Source organism: Sphaeramia orbicularis, chromosome 5 (assembly GCF_902148855.1).
Source record: "Sphaeramia orbicularis chromosome 5, fSphaOr1.1, whole genome shotgun sequence".
In the NCBI taxonomy this organism is placed as follows: Eukaryota; Metazoa; Chordata; class Actinopteri; order Kurtiformes; family Apogonidae; genus Sphaeramia; species Sphaeramia orbicularis.
This window is the reverse complement of record NC_043961.1, coordinates 22,166,723-22,187,716: the sequence shown is the minus strand read 5'-3', so window position 1 is coordinate 22,187,716 and position 20,994 is coordinate 22,166,723. Positions and strand designations below refer to the sequence as shown.

The window sequence follows — 20,994 nt, the reverse complement described above, 5'->3', positions numbered from 1 at the left end:
CTTCTGAAGTCTAAGATTACAGTCATGCCTGAGTTAAATTTAAGGACTACATTCCTTTTTCTATAAAAGCTAGAGGCTACCAATCCTCATTGAGAGTTGGAATTATTAGAACAGGCAGCTGCAGCAGGAGTTTCTTCTCCACTGTTGGAGTGGTGTTGAATCTGGGTCACTGAACAGCATGACATTTCTTTTCTTAAAGGAGGCTCTAATTAGTCTGGAAAAGTGTTTGGAGGTAGTGCAATTAACAGCTGGAGATACGTACAACAGTTCACCTGGCAGGGAGAATGCGTCTGTGCATTACAAAAAAAAAAAAAATAGTGTCTCATGCAACCAGACCTGCACAATATTCACCTTTCTTTGTCAACTTTTTTAATTAACTTGGATATGTAGCCTGTTCTTATTGCCTAAGAAACTTTACAATGATGTCTAAAGTTCTGTCTACTACAACCACTAAAGTTTCATTGCAGCAGCACAGCACTACTCACAATAACAGTTCTAGGTATTTGAGTTGTTTGACAGTGCTCAACGTACTAAAAGGGAAGAAGACCAGCTGGAGTCAACTATTCTGTCAAGTTAAGTGTTTTGGAGCAACTGGAAGCCTCTCCGAGTCTTGACTAACATGTTCATTTGTTAAATTATGACCCGTGTGAGCTTCAGTGTCGTAATAGTTGATTTACTAGAAGGACACTGTTATGGCAGTTCCATGGATCTAAACCTCCTGTCAAAACACGTCACATAACAAAACCACTTTCAATAAAAAATGAGGCCCTTAGGAAAAAACAACAAGAGCTGGTTTGAACCTTTACTGCAGCCACTGTTTGATTTCACTAGGGCTTCTGTTGGATAAACAAATGTTTCATGGCTTAAGTCTTTGCCTTGTTTTCCATATGCTGAAATGTTCAGTACCAAGAAAATGTGAAACCAGATAATCTTTTATTTTTAGTCCATCTGAATGAGTTCCTAAGTTTCCATGTAATGATGGTATAAAATAGTATATAATGCAGCTGTTTGTTTCTATTGGTTTAAGGTTGAATCCTCTGCTATTTTCAGTCACAGGGATATGAATCAAAGGTCGCACTGACTTCATAAAATGATCAAATGAAGGAATGAAGACGATTGGAGAAGGGACTATTAAGGCTTATTTCCCACCATCTTATCTTCACCAAAGTGTAAACACTGCAGCAAGGTTATTATCGTTAATGAAAACTAACAAAATGACAAAAACTATAATTGAAAAAACATTTTTGTTAACTGAAATAAATAAAAACTATAATTAAAAGAAAAAAACGATAACTGAAACTGTATTGTGGGATTACAAAACTAACTAAAACGTATAAAAATTATGGATAAAATTCCCTTTGTTTTCGTCTTTGTCAACGTCTGATTGATATGAAATCTATTTATTTTGCGCGAACAATTTTAGCTGACGGCACTTCATGGTCACTTTTCGTCCCCATTCTACCTGGCAACATGGAGACTAAAGTTGGGAGAAAGCAGCAGAGTCCTGTCTGGGATTTATGTGAAATGACAGCGAGGAAAATAAAAGATATGAAAAACCTAAAACTAAGCATTAAGAAAAATGAAAACTAATAAAAAATAGCAAACCTGCTCTAAAAACTAATTAAAACTATCTGAATTAGAGAAAAAAGGACAAAACTAAATAAAACTAAACTATAATGAAAAATCCAAAACTATCTTAACCCTGCACTGGCAGCAGCAGACTGATCTCATCCCAGATAGCAATTACCTTTGGGCCGGATCCGCATTAAAGCCTTTACATCCGTTTATAGCTCACATCCGTTTTCTGACTTTGGACCAAATCTGCATCGGATCCGTCTTTCAGCTCTCTCTAGCAGTTCCGGAGTTGTGCTGGCTTACAGATTCGGCCCAGAACAGTCTCCCATCACACAACCAAGACTGATTTTCAAAGTAGTAATACTGATCTGGACCAGAATCGTAATACGAATCTGGGCCAACATGATTCTTGTGTATGTTCTAGATGTGATTGAACAGAACTGGGCCAGAGCTGGACCATTTCTGTAGAAGATCCATTTCGCGGAGCAGTACCTGTTTTGGCCCGATGTGCATTTGGACACCGGGCCAGATCCGCCAAACGATTTCGGGCTGAATTGGGGTGCGATTCTGTTCCAGATCTGTCCCAGTATCTCTTTGCCATCTGGGCAATAACTGGGCCAGAGCCGGACCGCCTCTGTAGAATATCCGTTTCGCGGAGCCGTACCAGTTTTGGCCCGATGTGCGTTTGGACACTGGGCCAGATCCGCCAAACGGTTTCAGGCCGACTTGGTCAGCAGTTCTGTTCCAGATCCGTCCAAGTGTCTCTTTGCTATCTGGGATGAAATTGCATTGTATGTAAGGCCAATTTATTGCATTTGGCGCACTAAACATACATATTTTCATCCTTTCGCATGTTATTTAACAACATTTGATGGCGTGTCAAAGCGCTAGCTGCTAATCACGCTAACCGCTAATTCGCTATCAATAAAGAATTCTAGCGAGTCATAGAAATGTTAGCTTACCACAGGGATCATGCTAACTAGCTTCTGTAAAGCAGGGTTAGGGTTAGTAATGAGCATACGCCCAGGTGGCCACTGTCTTCTGCTGTCTTCACCCTTTGGCTGAACACCAACAGGAAATAGAACTTTACTGCTGCATTTTTTTATTCCTTAAGGTCTCACGGTCTTGCAGTTTTTATGTTTGTTTGTTTTTTTTTTCATTTGAGCAGAAAAGTGTGTTGTAATGCAAGCGCTATTGAACATCTGCAGAATAAAATATTACTGAAAACTGATTAGTGATGCCTTACACTACTGCATTACAGCAAAAAGTAATCCCTTATTGTAATGCATTACTTTTGTAACACATTACTCACAACACTGTAATAAGTAACTTCAAGTAAATTAAAATATATAAAGTTTATGAGTGTAAAAAATGCATTTTCTTTTTGTTAAAATGGAAATTGGTAGTATTTAGGAAATGTTAATAAAAAGTTGCTAGTATCTGTAGTAGGGCTGTGCATTGGCAAGAATCTGGCGATACAATACAAATCACAACACTAGGATCACAATACGATATATCACGATATATCATGATACTGTTTAAAAGGCAATTTTTTTGTTTGTTTCTTTTTTTAAAAAGATTATTTCCTTGAAGAATTGAATTACACCAGAAATATGCACAAATACCTAACACATTTTTATTTGATCCCAACAGGATCTAATGTTAAATCACAAAAGGTTCCTGTGTTCAAACCGGAATTCTGTTTCACAGACATAACAGTTTAAGATCCTGTTCAAATGTTCATATTCTATTAGTTCAGAACTAACATCAGAACAGTATTTTAGTTCAATCCCAACAAAGGAACGAGCATTATTTAATAAAAAAGTGTTAAAGAATAATAAATAAAATGTAAACAAAAAAGAAAAACAAAAATGAACCTCCACAATATCGGCATTTGAATAAATACCTAAAATATCGATACAGTACTTTTTAATATTGATACAGTATTGTAAAATGAAATATTGCGATATATTGCAGAACCGATATTTTCTTACACCCCTAATCTGTAGTATTGAAAAAACCCAGCACGGTTTATTGAATTACAGACTTTCACTTGAGACCAGTATGAATGAGCAAAAAAAGCTTTAATGCATGTACAATATATTACCAAGGAAAAAGAGGAGAAATCTGAGTTGTTATGTCGTAATGGGCCGTTTGGAGGCTGAGTTTCCAGATTTCAGGTCTGATTTTTCTTTATCCGCATCGTTGGCGTGGTCTGTAAACACTTTCATGAGTTCGGGGTGAGGACTTGGCCACATCCTCACCTCAGGTTCTTCCACTCAACTACACCGCACTGTCCTCCCAGCTCTTATCTCATGTTTTGACATCTTGTATCGACCCATGTGGGGAAGGTACTGCAGCACATAATGTCAGACTCTTCTTCCTCACTGACCCAATGCACTGACACCTTTGCATTGCTCCTGGTTGTACATGCAGCTTCGAATTACATCCACCGTAATGAAAATACAGATTTTTTTACGCTACTGAATCCATTTGACTTGTACTAATAGCTTGGTCCTCAGTTGATGCGCGCAGTTTTCTTATTTGTCTGCATCTTGTCTCCATTGTAGTGCAGTAAGTCATGCGGATCAGGCCACAGAAGACGGGCCTTGCAATGTGTAGACCAGAACCAGCAGGAAGTCCATGAGATGTACTGTGTGAACCAGATCAGACCTCCAGACATAGAGAGCTGCAACACTCAGGCCTGTGAATATATCTGGATCACAGGCGAGTGGACTGAGGTAACAACCAAGGGAAATCTCAGAAACTACATTTTACTAACTCAAACTGATCAGTCATATAAACGATCTTCTTACGCAGAACTTACTCGTTTTTCCACTGTTTTCACTTCATACTTCTTTTGTTTTTTTACTCTCACCTCCAGTGCTCAGTCAGCTGTGGACAGGGTTACCGCCAGCGTCTGATCTCCTGCAGTGAGGTGCATGTGGAGAATGACAACTATGAATACGGCCATCAGTCTTTGTCCAACTGCCCTGGCACTCCCCCTGAGAGCTACATGCCTTGTAATCTCGACCTGTGCCCGCCGCCACAGGAATGGAGGGTTGGAATCTGGGGACCGGTGAGCAAGGCCCTGTGGTCTCATGTTTTATTGATATTTTTGAAAAAAAAAAAAAGTGTGTTTGCATGTGTGTGCCAAATCATTGCGCAGAATTCACTAAAAAAACTTAACTTGTTGTTCTCTTAACATGAAGTATGATGAGTGTAGTTTATAAGTGAATGAATGAATTTATGTTTTATTTAGAACAAATAAAAAGAACAAGCCACCAAATACCACAAAAGCAAATGCCTGAAACAAGTTAACAACATAAGTCAACCAAAAAAGAAATGTATACAATTATACAAAAGAAATACTATTTTAGTCGTAGTTAAGTAGTTACTTAGTCTTTAATTTTAGTTTAGGGATGAGCATGAATAATCGATTTTAATCCTGTAAAGCCTGAACCATTAAATCACCGACAAAATTCCAGTTCTTTGAAACTAGAGCCTTTATTGGTCCCAAAAAATGTTCAAATATCAATTTTCATGGATGAGTTTCAGTTTTGTATCATATTTGATACATCAGGTCTCAAAGCTCACATATTATTATTTTGAACAAACAAAAACATAATATAACACAAACTTGTCTACGAAACTGGTAATTCCTTTTCAAAATTGGCAAAATTTTGCCTCCTTGCGCATTAATGACAATCTCGATGTGTCACTGGAAAGGCCTCTGGTGAACGAATTCCTCCTCCCTGGTGGATTATCAGTGTATTGCATGTGTCTAATTATATACATTTTTTTCAAGAAAAAAAATCCCACTGATCATGTAGAGGACTTCAAAACTCATGTATCAAATATGATATGTTTGCTGTTAAAAGGTTAAGGGTTGACCAATTTTTATTTAGGGTCAGAGTAAGAGGAGATTTGTTTTACTTCATAGAGATATGGAAGTAATGATTATGGCTCTGTTTTCTCTGTCATACAGTCACGGAAAAAAATATTAGATCATCAAAAGTCATCAAAAACAATGATTATGCAATCAAGAACTAACTCCTGTGTGTATCATATGACTAAAACAGACAGAAAACAAAACATGGAATGCCTAAAAGTACTGTTTTGGCAGAACCATGTCATAGCCATTGATGTAAGAGCTGAAGTGATTTTGGTTATTATCATGAAAACCATAGAAAATGGATAGATGCTCTGAAATTAAACTCGTATGAGCTATTTTTGTTGTTATCATTATTTTTGTCCAAACAAATGTACCTTTAGTTTTACCAGGCTTTAAAATGAACAAGAAATTGAAGAAAACAAGGGGTGGTCTGATAATTACTTCCGCAATAATATGTTAATAAAATCTGAAAAAAAACTGTGTAATGTCCTTTAAAAATAATTGGTTTACCTGTGGTGCGCCCACTCCTACATTAGAAGTTTTTTTTTTTATTTATTTTTTTTAATTACTAATATTTTGGTTTGGATAGAAGGCAAGTATTAATAATGATATTGTGGCTAATCGACTTAGACTGGTTCAGTTATTCCATTTTAAAAGTAATTAAAATGCTAATCCTTAGTTTAGTTATCCCCTAAAGGAGCAGTGAGTAAGATTTAGTGTATCTGTCTGCAGAAATAGAATATTATATTCTGAATTATGTTTTCATTAGCACCTGGACATGAGACTTCTTGTGTTTTCATTTCCCTATGTGAGTTATTTGTATCAATAGAGAGCATGTCCATGTTTCTACAGTAACCTGGAAAAGACAACATTAACACTGGATTTAGTGTCTTCATCAGCAGCCTTAGCCTCTCCTATATGTTTGTGTCAGGAATATTCAGTCATAAATCCTCCACAGTGCACCTTCAACTTTTCATAAGCACCAACATTTGGTGAAATTGTTTTAGTCGATCATTACGTCATATTAATCAGTAAATAAATATGTCCTAATGTGTATGTAGTGAATACTGTCGACTAGTGGTTCTCAATCTTTTTCTGTCGGGCCCCCCTTTGGAGGACAAAAAAATCTCCAGGCCCCCCTCAACCCCAGCAACATTGTAACAGTGGTGCAATTTTAACTTTTATTGAAAGAAACATCACTATTATAACAATACTTTTAGCTTTTCCCTGAGTATTTTTTTGTTCAATTTAAAAATAACTTAGATTTTTGCTTGAACAATACACATAAACTCAACAAAACTGCTCTCTGAGACAATATTTTTTGAAATAAAATAGGAAATGTGCAATTATCTTACAACTTTGACAATAAAGTAACTTTTTTTTAGAACAATAAACATATTTTGTTAAAAAAAGAGGAACATTTTAACAATATCAGTGGCTGCAATGAGCCCGTTTCCATTACCCATCTCAGAACATTAAAGTGAACATTGTACAAACTGCGAAAACACAAACATGTCACATGTGTCTTTTCCAGTCAAACCCTTGTCCATTCTCCAAACCCAAACCCTTTGTCTAGTCCAGTGACAGATCACTATGACAATAGATTGGTTTGGTGTACGTCCCTAAAATGAGTCCAGGGTGCTCCAACGCTAAAACATTAGTTCCACCTGTTACATCTTCTTTTTTCTTTGCAAAATTTTATATTTGCACCTGCTACATGTTCTAACCTGAAGAAAAAAAAACACCCAGGAGTGATCCCATCCCCCCCCCCCCAGTAAGCCTTCGCACCTCCCCTAGGGGGCCCACCCCACAGTTTGAGAAACGCTGCTGTAGACATAACGTGCTGAAAATCAGAAAGACTGCACTGTCATTGTTATTCTGTTGGCATCCTCATGTCACATTTATCTCATAGAACTGATGTACAGTCTAAGTAAAGCGTCACAAAGCTGCTAACATGGGCGTAGGCTGTTAATATAGTTTACACTTTATGATTAGGGGCCTCTTTAGCTGCCGTTAGGATGATTACGATGGCCTGGATAAAGGTAAAAGATGATTTATTTGTAGTAAAATTGTTTATGAAGACTTTGAAGATGGAAACGGCTTACAGACTGTCATATTGAAGTTTTATTTTCCACTCTAATGGTTGTGTTCCTTCCCTGCAGTGTTCAGTGAGCTGTGGGGATGGAGTAATGGAGAGGACAGTGCAGTGTGTGTCAGCACATGGTCAGGAAACCAGTAGGTGTTCCACAGACACCATACCTGAGGCCAGAAAAGCCTGCAGAAACCCAACATGTGAGTACACTAGAAAACTGCTGTTTTTGATCAAAGGTGAAGATTTCTGCAGGGTTAGATCCTGGTCAGCTGTGTCTGAAAAACATAGTTTAGATGAGGCCTGACCTGATCCGGTCATCTCACAGATTCAGCCTTAAGTAAAACATTTATGAGCCAAACATCAAAGATTTACTGTCCAGTGTATTTACCTCCATATGGTAGGATGGGACATCAAAGAGTGAGTGGCTCTTCATTTTCTTTGATTCGATGCAGTGATTTTCCACACTTGACATAACATAAAATTTGTGCGTGCATTCATGCTCGTGTGTGTAAATACTCCGACTTGTACTTGTGTCTTCAAGGCCATTTGCCTTCAAGCTGTAAAGAAGTCCAAAGCACGAACGGCCCTCAGCCCGACGGTGAGCACTTGATCAATATTCAAGGAAAAGCACTCAAGGTAAGATTATGTGATGTTACTAGTGATGTATAAAGCTGTAACAGACCACAACAGGCTTTAAAAATGTGAACGCAACAACAATTTGATAGCTTTCTGGTCTGTTCTTCTCATGTTTCAGATGATTTAAACACTGACTGCCACAAAATGCTTCAGTTTCATGAATGTTTCACAGTGTTTAGGCATAGTTTCACCATTGTTGCAAAAAGATGCAGATCATTTCATAACACACACAGTCAGTGGAAATTCCTCAACTGCTTGCTTTTATACAGGGTGCATGTGCAGGTCTTGAAACTCTTAAGTACGGAATTTTGAAAGACTGTTTTTTAGACTTTGAGAAGTCTGGAATTCTGTGTGAAAGTCTTAATAAAGTTTCTCTTATTGAATTTAGAGTATGCTCAAAGGTACATAATCTCTCAAGATAAGAACTACATGAGGAAAGCATAAAAAATTATATGATTTCACTAACCGGACGGTACAGGAATGATTCTAGTGACAGTTGTTTGTGTGATATCCATGCACTTTTGTGATTTTCATAGGTCTTGAAAATGTTTCTGTCAGTAAAACATAATTTACTGCAAATTATGCATTCATTCATTCATACATTTATTAAAAGGAATTTTTCTACTATACTCAACAGGTACAATCTCAACCAAAAAAGTAGACATGCAAGTATAAAAAGTACATAAAGTCAAGGTCTTGGGGAAAAAAATTAGCAGTTTTGAAAAAGTCTGGAATTTTTATTTGGATAAAGAGCAAACACCTTGTAATAGTGATTTATAAAGCTGTAACAGACCACAACAGGCTTTAAAAATGTGAACGCAACAACAATTTGATAGTTTTCTGGTCTGTTCTTCTCATGTTTCAGAAGATTTATACACCAACTACCACAAAATGCTTCAATTTCATGAATGTTTCCCACTGTTTAGGCGTAGTTTTGCCATTGTTACAAAAAGATGCAGATCATTTCATAACACACACAATCAGTGGAAATTCTTTAACTGCTTGCCTTTATACAGGGTGCATGTGCAGGTCTTGAAAGTCCTAAAAAATATGGAATTTTGAAACAGTGTTCTCCAGACCTTGAATAGTCTGGAATTCTGTGTGAAAGTCTTAATAAGGAATGGAAAAAAGTTCTCTCATAGTTGAATTTTAGAGTATGGTTAAAGGCACATAATCTGGTAAGATAAGAAATATAAGAGGAAAGCATATTAGTTAGTTAATTTCTGTTTTGTTTTTTTTTGAATATGCAAAAAAACAAAGTAATCTTACTTTAGTCCTTAGAAATACAACAGATTGCAGGAGAACATGAAAAAATTCTATATACACATGAAAACAAAATATGACTTCATTTGCATATTCGAGAAAGGAGTGGAAGGAAGTATAACTTATAACACTTAGAAAACATATAAAAACTTGACATAATTTCACTAACCAGTCGGTACTGGAATGATTCTAGTGAAACTTGTGTGATATCCACTTTTGTGATTTTCATATGCTTTGAAAACGTTTCTGTAAGTAAAACATAGTTTACTGCGAATTATACATTCATTCATTCATACATTTATTAAAATAAACTGTTCTACTCACACAGCAGGTACAATCTCAGCCAAAAAAGTAGACACACTAGTGTAAAAGTACAGAAAGTCAAGGTTCTGGGGAAAAAATAGCAATTTCGAAAAAGTCTGGAATTTTTATTTGGCTAGAGAGCAAACACCCTGTTATAGTAACCACAACAACTAGCCTGGTCAAGTTATTGTACAAATTGTACTTTGTTGCCTTATGTACAACTTTTGCCTCCTTTTTCTGCTTCTTCTGTCTTGTTCTGTTTTTCCATTTGCACCTGTTCACTACTGTTGTGTTTTCTGCTCTCCTTCCACCCTCATTTCTTCTCTTCGCCCTTGCCTCCTTTTCCCCTCTCTTCACCTCTCCTCCCACTGTTACTCCTCCTTTGACTTTTTTCACCTCAGGTCTACTGTGCAGGAATGCAGACAGAGACACCGCAGGAGTACATCACCTTGACAACGGGAGAAGGGGAGAATTTTTCAGAGATCTTTGGCTTCAGGTAAACAGCTAGTGGGAAAACAATGGAAACAGCTTGTTGTATTACATCCCGGCAGCGTGTCAATAATGAAATACCGCAAAAGTGTAAGCTTGAGCTGAGGTAAGTTGTGTGTTTGTGTATTTCTCAGGCTCAATGACCCCACCCAGTGCCCCGCCAATGGCTCCAATAGAGAAGACTGTGACTGTCGCCGAGATTACAACGCTGCAGGAATCACCACCTTCAACAAAGTTCGCCTGGACATCAGCAAGATGAACATCATCAGTGAGTTACACACACACAAAGGTTCCACACATACAAACATATACTGCAAAAATCAAAATCTAACCAAGTGTATTTCTCTCATTTCTAGTCAAACTATCTCATCACACTTAAAATAAGATATAATCACCTAAAGAGTAACTTTTCAGTAAGATATAAGAACTCATTTTTAGACAATAGATCTTGAAAATCTTATTTCTAGAAATCTTACTGAGGTAATTTTCACTTGTTCCATTGGTAGATTTTTTTGCTTAGATTAAGCAAAAAAATCTTGAATTAAGAAAAAAAAAAATCTTGAATTAAGCAAAAAAAACTTTAATTAAGCAAAAAAAAAAAAATAAAAATCTTAAATTAAGCAAAAAAAAAAAAAAAATCTGCCAATGGAACAAGTCAAAATTATCTTGGTAAGATTTCTTGTAATAAGATTTTCAAGATCTATTGTCTCTAAATAAGTTCTTGTAACTCACTGAAAAGTTACTCTTTAGGTGATTATATCTTATTTTAAGTGTGATGAGATATTTTGACTAGAAATGAGAAAAAAACACTTGGTAAGATTTGGATTTTTCACTTTAGCTTGACTAAACACTACAAAAATCTAAATCTTCCCAAGTGTATTTTTCTCATTTCTAGTCAAAATATCTCATCACACTTAAAATAAGATATAATCACCTAAAGAGTAACTTTTCAGTGAGATATAAGAACTCATTTTTAGACAATAGATCTTGAAAATCTTATTTCAAGAAATCTTACTGAGATAATTTTTGCTTGTTCCATTGGTAGATTTTTTTGCTTGAATTAAGCAAAAAAAATCTTGAATTAAGAAAACAAATCTTGAATTAAGCAAAAAAAAAATTATTAAGCAAGAAGAATCTTGAATTAAGCAAAAAACAAAAAATCTTGAATCAAGAAAAAAAATCTTGAATTAAGCAAAAATTTCTTGAATTAAGCAAAAAAAATCTTGAATTAAGCAAAAAAAAATCTTGAATTAAGCAAAAAAATCTTGAATTAAGTTTTTAAAAAAATCTTGAATTAAGCAAAAAAAAATCTTGAATTAAGCAAAAAAAAAAAAAAATCTTGAATTAAGCAAAAAAAAAAATCTTTAATTTAGCAAAAAAAAAAAAATCTTGAATTAAGCAAACAAAAAAATCTGCCAATGGAACAAGTGAAAATTATCTTGGTAAGATTTCTTGTAATAAGATTTTCAAGATCTATTGTCTCTAAATAAGTTCTTATATCTCACTGAAAAGTTACTCTTTAGGTGATTATGTCTTATTTTAAGTATGATAAGATATTTTGACTAGAAATGAGAAAAAATACACTTGGTAAGATTTGGATTTTTGCAGTTTCGTGTACATAAACAAGCAATAGCATCCTGTGCCGGTGGTAATTACAGAAATGAACACTGTTACTCTCACTACATGTCATCAGAATTTTAAAGTCTTCTACTCTCCAATGAGTACTTCCTTTAGTGTTTAATTATGTACATGTTCATGAAGGTTAATGGACTCAAGATGACTCAGGGATGTTTAAACATCACATAATTACAAGGTTTTAGATTTAATGAACTTCTCTAAGTAGATGGAATTATGTTGATATTGCCATTAGCATGACCCTAAAAATAAAGTCAGATTTGGTGAAATAACACAGCAGGTGTAAGCTGTCATTATACAGGTTCGTTTAAGGTCCTTAAGGCAGTTCATTTTGGAGTACCCATTTCCTGGAGTGGTTGCCACATTAAATTAATTTCTTTGTTTCTTACCTTGACCTTCAGCTACAGACTGGCAGTTTGCTTTCACCGGTGAAGGCAAGAGAGTTCCGTTCGCCACAGCTGGAGATTGTTACAGCGCCTCCCGTTGTCCACAGGTGAGAACAGCAACAGCAGCCACTTACAAAAGGAGGGAAAATAACTCTTTTCTGTGGTGGCCCAGAGGTGCAACAGCTCAAACAATTATCCACTATAAGGAAAAAAAGAGATTGTGATTTATTTAAAAAGAAGTATCTGAAAAAATAAATGTACCCCTTAAATAAAAATACACTTGCATGACAAAAAACTATCTCCTAAATTTTTACAAAGAACTGAAATAAACATGTATGATTTTTTAAAATAAAATAATGTCCTCAAATAAAATAGACCTCTACAAAAAAAAGTGTCTCAAAATAAAATTGAGCAACATCAAAAATTATACATTTATCCAAAAAAAGAGTGTTTGAAAACATAAAACTTCATATGCCTAAAAAAGAAAACCCATTCACTTTTTAAATAAAGTTCATCAAAAAAAAAAAAAGCCATGATAGTGCCACAGGAAGCTCCACTTCTCCTCCTCTCAAAATAAAATAATTTTAAAACTTCTTGTAGTTAATATTCATCAAAATAATATTAAATGTCAGGCAGTTGAACAATTCAACACCGTAATCACACATTTGCTTAGTCACACTGGTAGTTCACAAAGTTGCTGTCAGCTTTTCCCGTTAGCATTAGCTTAGCAACAAACCTTCACACAGTGCACACAAGGGCCATTTACCACTGAAAACTAACCCCAACCATAGCCTAACCCTAACCTGAACCATTTAACACCCAGGCCTAACCTTAAGCAGACACAGGAACCTTATTTAATCATTTTAAAACTGATTTGCAAACTATATAAATGTAAATATTTTAAAATAACTTTATTTTCAGCGCACCGACCTCCCCTTCCGGTGGGTTACTTCCTTAGCATTAGCCACATTAGCTGAAGGCTTTCAACATTTTCAGCCTGTGCTTTTATTTTTTGTGGTGGCCTTAGTTTTTAAGTAAGAGACCTTTTGGGTAAACAGCGCCCCCCTAATTGAAAAGATGGATGATGTTTTTTTTTTCTCCTTTCTTTCTTCCTTTTTTTTTTTTTTTTTTTTTGATGAACCTTATTTAAAAAGTGAATGGGTTTTCTTTTTTAGGCATATGAAGTTTTATATTTTCAAACACTATTTTTTTGGATAAATGTGTAATTTTTGATGTTGCTCAATTTTATTTTGAGACATTTTTTTTGTAGAAGTCTGTTTTATTTGAGGAGATTATTTTATTCCAAAAAAAAATAAAAAATCATACAAGCTATTTTATTTCTTTGTTAATCTTTTAATAAAAGTTTTTTTTTTTTTTTAGGAGATAGTTTTTTTCATGCAAGTGTATTTTTATTTAAGGGGTACATTTATTTTTCAGATACTTCTTTTTAAATAAATCACAATCTCTTTTTTTTTCTTATAGTGGATAATTTTTTGGGCTATTGCCCCTTTGGGCCACTGCATTTTTCACAGTGGACTCTTCACTTGTCATAACAAGAGCGTTTACTAATAAAATTATTGAATTTCAGTCAGACATTACAGTAGGTGATATTAGCCCCATGAAACAGAGTACGTACAGATAAATGCAAATCAGTTCTTGAAACCAACAGCACAAGATCTGTGTGCCTGGATACTCAGTCATTTCCCAGCGTATACAGTTATCTTTGTTTCTGTCAAGACAATGTTTGATTCAACACTCGTCTCAAGATTTCAGATACATCTGTGAGTAAAGGTCTTGACAGTCTAAACAGTCTTGACAGAAACATCCTCAAAAATGATTTGTTACTGCACTTCAGAGATCTTCTACACTTCAGCAGTTTAGTTGTTGATTAGTTTCCTCCTTCATATTGTTTATAATGAAGCAGAAACTCATACTGTTGAATGGTCATGAAGATTTATGTAATATCTGACTATTTTATTTAACTTTCTTTCTTTTTCTTTCTTTCTTTCTTTCTTTCTTTCTTTCTTTCTTTCTTTCTTTCTTTCTTTCTTTCTTTCTTTCTTTCTTTCTTTCTTGTCTTTCAGGGGCAGTTCAGGATTAATCTCTCAGGAACTGGTTTTAAATTGACTGAGGACACCTCATGGATTACCCAGGGCAACTATGCAGTGGCTGATATACATAAATCACAGGTATTGGCAGTACGTTACATACCAGTTCATACCAGTTCATTCCAGATGATATGACCAGACTGTGTGACCGTACAAATGTGTCTACCAGGATGGAATTGACAACAGTTTGTGGCATAATATCTCACAGGATCACATGCAGTTTCATGATCTTGCAAATGTAGCTGCTTCACTCGGTGATGGGTTTCAGAATAAAACTGCTTAGCGTGCTGAGTGGAGGTCGATTAATATGGGTTTTTCTAAGGCCGATGCCGATACTGATTTTTAAAAAGTCTGGTCAACTGATGGCTGATATCTACAGCCAATATTTAAGGCCAATATTTAAAAAAAAAAAAAAAAAAGAAAGCATAGTGGCCATAAAATATAATTGAAACACTCAGATAATTAAGATTTTTATGCAGCAATATAAAGGAAATTATTAATACATGTACACATAGTACTGTTTTAACATTTGCTGATGGCCAATATTGAAAAAAATCAATATATCGGCTGGGTGATATATCGGTCTACCTCTAATGTTGAAATCCACTTAAACTCGTAAAGATTGGTCTAATTTGTGTCAAAGGTCGACCTACATGAGTGCTAAACCCCTGCACATCATGTTTGATGCTGTTACTGTTCTCAGTTGGAACTGTAAAGCTTCCATTTCGAAAGAATGTTAATTTTATTGGGGTGTGACTTATTTTTAGCTCACGTATTGTCTTGTGATGTAGTTGTGTTTGTTTGTATAGAGATTTGATATATTGTATATAAACAAAGAAAACAATTGAATATGATCGATTACAAGGTGACTTTTTAACCTTATAAGACCTTGAACTATTTTTCTAGTGACCTCCAAATGAATGTTTCTTCACATTTAAATTTCTAACAGGATTTTTCACCATTTTGATAGCATTTACTTCTGAATTTTGCATTTTTCATTGAAAAGCACATATTTTTATACATTTAATTCACTAGTTATGCAGATGTTCATAAAGGCTCAGAGTAAATTTTATGGCTATTGAGTCAAAATAGAGAAAAGTGACTTTTTCAGCAGAATATATCATTAATTGAACATAAAACGATCATCTACAACTACTCTCTTTTGTCAAACTACATGGGTTTTATTGGTGAAGCAGGAAATGATGATGTTTCTGTGTTCACTACGGAGCCTCTGAACATCCAGATGGATCATATCTGATGACCATGAAAAGCTGAGAAGCTGCATTTTACCTCCATTATGACTATGTATTAATATTAAACATTTTGGATCAGTAGATGCTTCTGGTTTTGGATGCCTGTTTAGGGCTTTAAGTGTTAATCAGTTTCTTAGTGTTTTTACATAATTAACTGATCATATATAGTTAGTTTCCAGTTTCTAGAATATTTGGCATTCCTTCACACAGAATATGTAAAGTTTTCAGCCTGTCTTTATCTGCCTGATTCTATGTTTTCTATCCTGTTATCTCCTTTCTTTAATCTTCCTCCTGTGTGTTCTGTTGGCTTCAAAACACCATGTCAGAATAGTCCCCAGTGGCTTCAAAATTCCCGGCTCCACTTCTCCACATAAACACGCTGTTTAATAGAGCCCTTATTGGGCAGCTGCTCTCTCAAGTGCCCCCCCACAATCTCCTTTTGAAATGGAGATCAAGACAGAGAGTGCTTTTTGGCACAGTGAAAACAGGAGGCAGTGGAGTTGCCAAAAATGTTCATAGTCTGATATCCATAGCCAGCCGGCCCACTCTGGGCACTCCAGGCAGTTTTAAATAAAGCCAGGTTGTGAGAGTGGAATGGAGAGAGCACTCCAGAGGAGATCAGGCGAACCTCGCTGCATACTGTGGCTTTCATGGCGTGGGATAGTGCTAGGATGCACTTGTACTTTGTTTTCACTTTCCATTAATCTGCTTATTGTGCGGTATGAAAATGCTTCAGCTGAAGTGCTGCTGTTTAATTAGATGGTATTTATTACTTGTTGTGAGGAGTGATTAAACAGTTCAAACCGGCCGACTAACTGGTGGGCCTCACTCATTATGTGCATTTGAAAATGGAAGATATCTTCAAAAGAAGCTTTAACGTGGAGAAGTTTACAGACCCTTTCAGGCCCATGGGTGTAAAATAGTTCCACTCCTTAGGCAACAGCGACTTAATTACACATAACTTATGTAGTTCCTCTTTTGTCCATAGGATGGAAGTAGAGTGTCAGGAATATGTGGAGGCTACTGTGGTAAATGTAGTCCGTCCTCTGGCTCAAATCTGCCTGTGACACTGGAATAGATGAATCTCTTCAAACAGGTAAGGAATACCAGAAAAGTATGGAACAACATATAACATACAAATAATAATATGTAATAATGTCTTTTTGGCATAATTTTCACACTGTTTTTAATAAAATGTTGCACTATAGTATTTTTATTATTATTATTATTAGTAGTAGTAGTAGTTGTAGTAATAGTAGCAGTATTTCCAGAGTGACAGAGAAAACTCTCAGCATAGTTTGTAGCTTACCGGCAACAGGCCTTAAGCTACTGTTGTCATGCGGCGTCCGTCATTGTCGTTGTCGTCTGTCGTCGTTGTCTGTCGTTCGTTACAAAAATTTCAATCGTCCTCTTCTCAGAAACTACAATTCCGATTGACTTCAAACTTGGTATTCAGCTTCTTTATGATAATCAAAACAAAGTTAGTGAAATTATTTGGATCTGGATCTGATTCTGGATTTGGTGCGACTTTGAAAAATTTCCCCATTATAAGCGATAGGAAGTGGATGGATGCAATAACTCAGTAAATATAAATGATATCCAGTGTAACTTTCTCCAGTCCAGCCCTGATGGGGAGATGACCAAAACATAACGGCTACATGCTGATCAGGATCTTCTTCTGGATCCGGGAACTTACGGAAAATTTAACATGGGCTCTTATGGGGAAAACATTTCAATCGTCTTCTTCTCCCAAACTCCAGTTCTGATTGACCTCAAACTTGGTATACAGCTTCTGTATGATGATGTCAACACAAGGTATTGAAATTATTTCGATCCGGATCTGATTCTGGATTTGGTGCGACTTTGAAAAATTTTCCCATTATAACAGATAGGAAGTGGGTTGATCCAATAAATCAGTAAGTATCAATGATATCAAGTTGGAATTTGAATTTTTTACAGATCTGATTAGAATATGACCAAAACATGGGTTATTTCTGCAATATAATAAATACACAGAACTGGGTGATAATAAATGGCATCTGGATACATTTCTCAAAGCTTTTAATTCGGCCGGTAAGCTACAGGGCCATTGGTCCTATTTTTCTCCTTATTACCCCGTCCCCCAAAGGGGAGGCAAGGGATATTTTATTTTGGTTCGGTTTGTTTGTTTGTTAACACTCTAGCAGAAAAACTATTGGTTGAATTCATACCAAATTGGGTTTATAGATTGCCAGTGATCCAGAACAGATCTGATTACATTTTGGGAAAAGTAGGTCAAAGTTAAACATTTTGTATGAATTTTTAAAATCTTTTTTCTTCTCCTATTTGCTTATAATGGGCAAATTTTCAAATATCTGTACAAACATCAATTTTTTTCAATTTACTTTAAACTTAGCATATATATAGAGGCAATTGATATGGCGACATCAGCTCATGCATAGACATGATGACATCAGCTGGATCAATGCCAGAATAAGCTACAATATGTGTGAGGGGCGGGGTTTGTTGTGCCTGGCACCACTTATTATAATAATATGATAATAATAATACATTTCATATATGACCACCTCTCTTGACACTCAGGGTCACTGTACAGATAAAAGCACAGATATAAAGCAAAAAAAATACTAAGAAATACAATCAAAGACAAACCAAATTGCAAACAAATGATCCCTGTCACCAAATTTCATTTCATTTCGTAATTGTGCTTCTATTCCATGTAAACTAACAGCTTATTTAGTATTTTGAAATATTTAATGGAACAATAATAGACTCCATTTCTGTTAACTGAATTCTGTATGTAATGTCAGTTCTTCTGTGCATAATAACAGACAATTAATGAGTAAATGACTTGGTGTTTGTATGTGTTTTTAGCATCTGTTTCCGTTCATCATGGCAGTCCTCTTCAGGTTCTCACTGTGTCACATTCCTCATCTTTGGTGCTACGACCCAGCCCGTCCATCACATTACCTCTTTTTACACCTCTATGTGTATAGTGTAAATTAAATTTGTGTAAGTACTGTACATATGAGGATAAAAAAAAATGTCTTATTTATTGTACTCCCCATTTATTTTTGTATTTTAATGTAATTTATGTGTTTTTATTTGTTTGTTTTTGGTGGATAGCAAACACCGCACAGCATCTTTTGCCAAAATGTGCCTTGTATATTTAATATTTGCTGTCATTTTCTCCACAGTGCATGTGTAATAGCTATATGGATCAATCAGTCATTTCAGGATCAATGTTGAAATCAGGCTTTTGTTGGGTATATGCAGTGAGTTGTCTGCTGAAAAGTTTGCACAATTACAGTCTCGGTCGCTTGGGAAGTGTCAGGTTTAACATAAAGGAACAGGGAAATTGCTTCAGGAAAAGGTGTTGTCATGACAAACACAGCAACATAGAAAACCACATTCACATGGATTTGAAGACGTTTGAATGAATGCTGAAGGAAAGCACTCTTTTACAGATTAAACTAATGCAGTTAACAGCAAATGTAGGGTAGAGAATGAATACGATGCTGTATTTCGGCATCATTTTCACTCTATTCTTAATAAAATGTTGCACTATATTATGATTATGATGATGATGATGATGATGATTATTATTATTATATTTTTGACCTATAGATATCATTACAATATTTAGAAAGTAGCTATGTAACAAATCTGCTTATTGAAGTTAGCAAAATTTCACATTCTGGAAAGAAAAGTCTATTAATCGTACATTTGAGCCTTCTTTTTTTTTTTGAGAAAATATATCAGCGTTGTTTGCAAAAACCCTCAAGTGTCATATAATAATAATGAACGTCCTGCATACATTCACTGCAAAAATACAAATCTTACTAAGTGTATTTTTCTCATTTCTAGTCAAAATATCTCATCACACATAAAATAAGACATAATCACCTAAAGAGTAACTTTTCAGTGAGATATAAGTACTTATTGTTGGCAATAAATCTTGAAAATCTTATTTCAAGAAATGTTATCAAGATAATTTTCACTTGTTCCATTGGCAGATTTTATTTTTGCTTAATTCAAGATTTATTTATTTATTTTTTTTTTTTTGCTTAATTGAAGTTTTTTTTTTTTTTTTTTTTGCTTAATTCAAGATTTTTTTTGCTTAAATCAAGATTTTTTTTGCTTATTTTAAGTTTTTTTTTTTTGCTAAATTCAAGATCTTTTTTGCTTAATTCAAGATTTTTTTGTTTAATTCAAGTTTTTTTTTTGCTTAATTCAAGATTTTTTTTTTTCTTAATTCAAGATTTTTTTTTTTTTGCTTAATTCAAGATTTTTTTTTTTTTACTAAATTCAAGATTTTTTGCTTAATTCAAGGTGGGTTTTTTTTTTTTTGCTTAATTCAAGATTTTTTTTTTTTGCTTAATTCAAGATTTTTTTTTTTGCTTAAATCAAGATTTTGTTTTTCTTAATTCAAGATTTTTTTTTTTGCTAAATTAAAGATTTTTTTTGCTTAATTCAAGATTTTTTTTGCTTAATTCAAGATTTTTTTTTTGTTGTTTGATTCAGGATTTTTTTTGCTTAATTCAAGGTTTTTTTTGCTAAATTCAAGATTTTTTTTACTTAATTCAAGGTTTGTTTGTTTTTTTGCTTAATTCAAGATTTTTTTTTTGCTTAATTCAAGATTTTTAGCTAAATTCAAGATTTTATTTTTGCTTAAATCAAGATTTTTTTTTTCTTAATTCAAGAATTTTTTTTGCTTAATTCAAGTTTTTTTTTTTTTTTGCTTAATTCAAGAATTTTTTTGCTAAATTAAAGATTTTTTTTGCTTAATTCAAGATTTTTTTTTGTTGTTTAATTCAGGATTTTTTTTTTTTGCTAAATTAAAGATTTTTTTTGCTTAATTCAAGATTTTTTTTGCTTAATTCAAGATTTTTTTTTTTTTGTTGTTTGATTCAGGATTTTTTTTGCTTAATTCAAGGTTTTTTTTGCTAAATTCAAGATTTTTTTTACTTAATTCAAGGTTTGTTTGTTTTTTTGCTTAATTCAAGATTTTTTTTTTTGCTTAATTCAAGATTTTTAGCTAAATTCAAGATTTTATTTTTGCTTAAATCAAGATTTTTTTTTCTTAATTCAAGAATTTTTTTTTGCTTAATTCAAGTTTTTTTTTTTGCTTAATTCAAGAATTTTTTTGCTAAATTAAAGATTTTTTTTGCTTAATTCAAGATTTTTTTTTGTTGTTTAATTCAGGATTATTTTTTTTTTGCTTAATTCAAGATTTGTTTTCTTAATTCAAGATTTTTTTTGCTTAATTCAAGCAAAAAAAAAAAAAAAAAATCTACCAGTTTAACAAGTGAAAATTATCTCCCTAAGATTTCTTGAAAAAAGATTTTCAAGATCTGTT

General features: G+C 34.2%; 1 protein-coding gene across 3 annotated transcripts in view; it reads left to right on the top strand.

The window, feature by feature from the left end:
* The window catches only part of adamts9 (ADAM metallopeptidase with thrombospondin type 1 motif, 9), a 69,016-nt gene extending 49,928 nt beyond the window's left edge, over window positions 1-19,088 (top strand). For 2 of the 3 annotated variants that reach the window (XM_030135105.1, XM_030135104.1), the window contains exons 31-40: window positions 4,146-4,316; window positions 4,460-4,654; window positions 7,633-7,762; window positions 8,104-8,198; window positions 10,166-10,260; window positions 10,388-10,521; window positions 12,290-12,381; window positions 14,359-14,463; window positions 16,624-16,731; window positions 18,510-19,088. In XM_030135105.1, coding sequence (XP_029990965.1) covers window positions 4,146-4,316; window positions 4,460-4,654; window positions 7,633-7,762; window positions 8,104-8,198; window positions 10,166-10,260; window positions 10,388-10,521; window positions 12,290-12,381; window positions 14,359-14,463; window positions 16,624-16,713 — 1,107 coding nt within the window. In that variant the 3' untranslated portion in view covers window positions 16,714-16,731; window positions 18,510-19,088. Of the gene's footprint in view, window positions 1-4,145; window positions 4,317-4,459; window positions 4,655-7,632; window positions 7,763-8,103; window positions 8,199-10,165; window positions 10,261-10,387; window positions 10,522-12,289; window positions 12,382-14,358; window positions 14,464-16,623; window positions 16,732-18,509 lie in introns of those variants that run through there. The other variant, XM_030135106.1, reaches the window with a different exon arrangement.
* The last annotated feature ends 1,906 nt before the right edge of the window (window positions 19,089-20,994 follow it).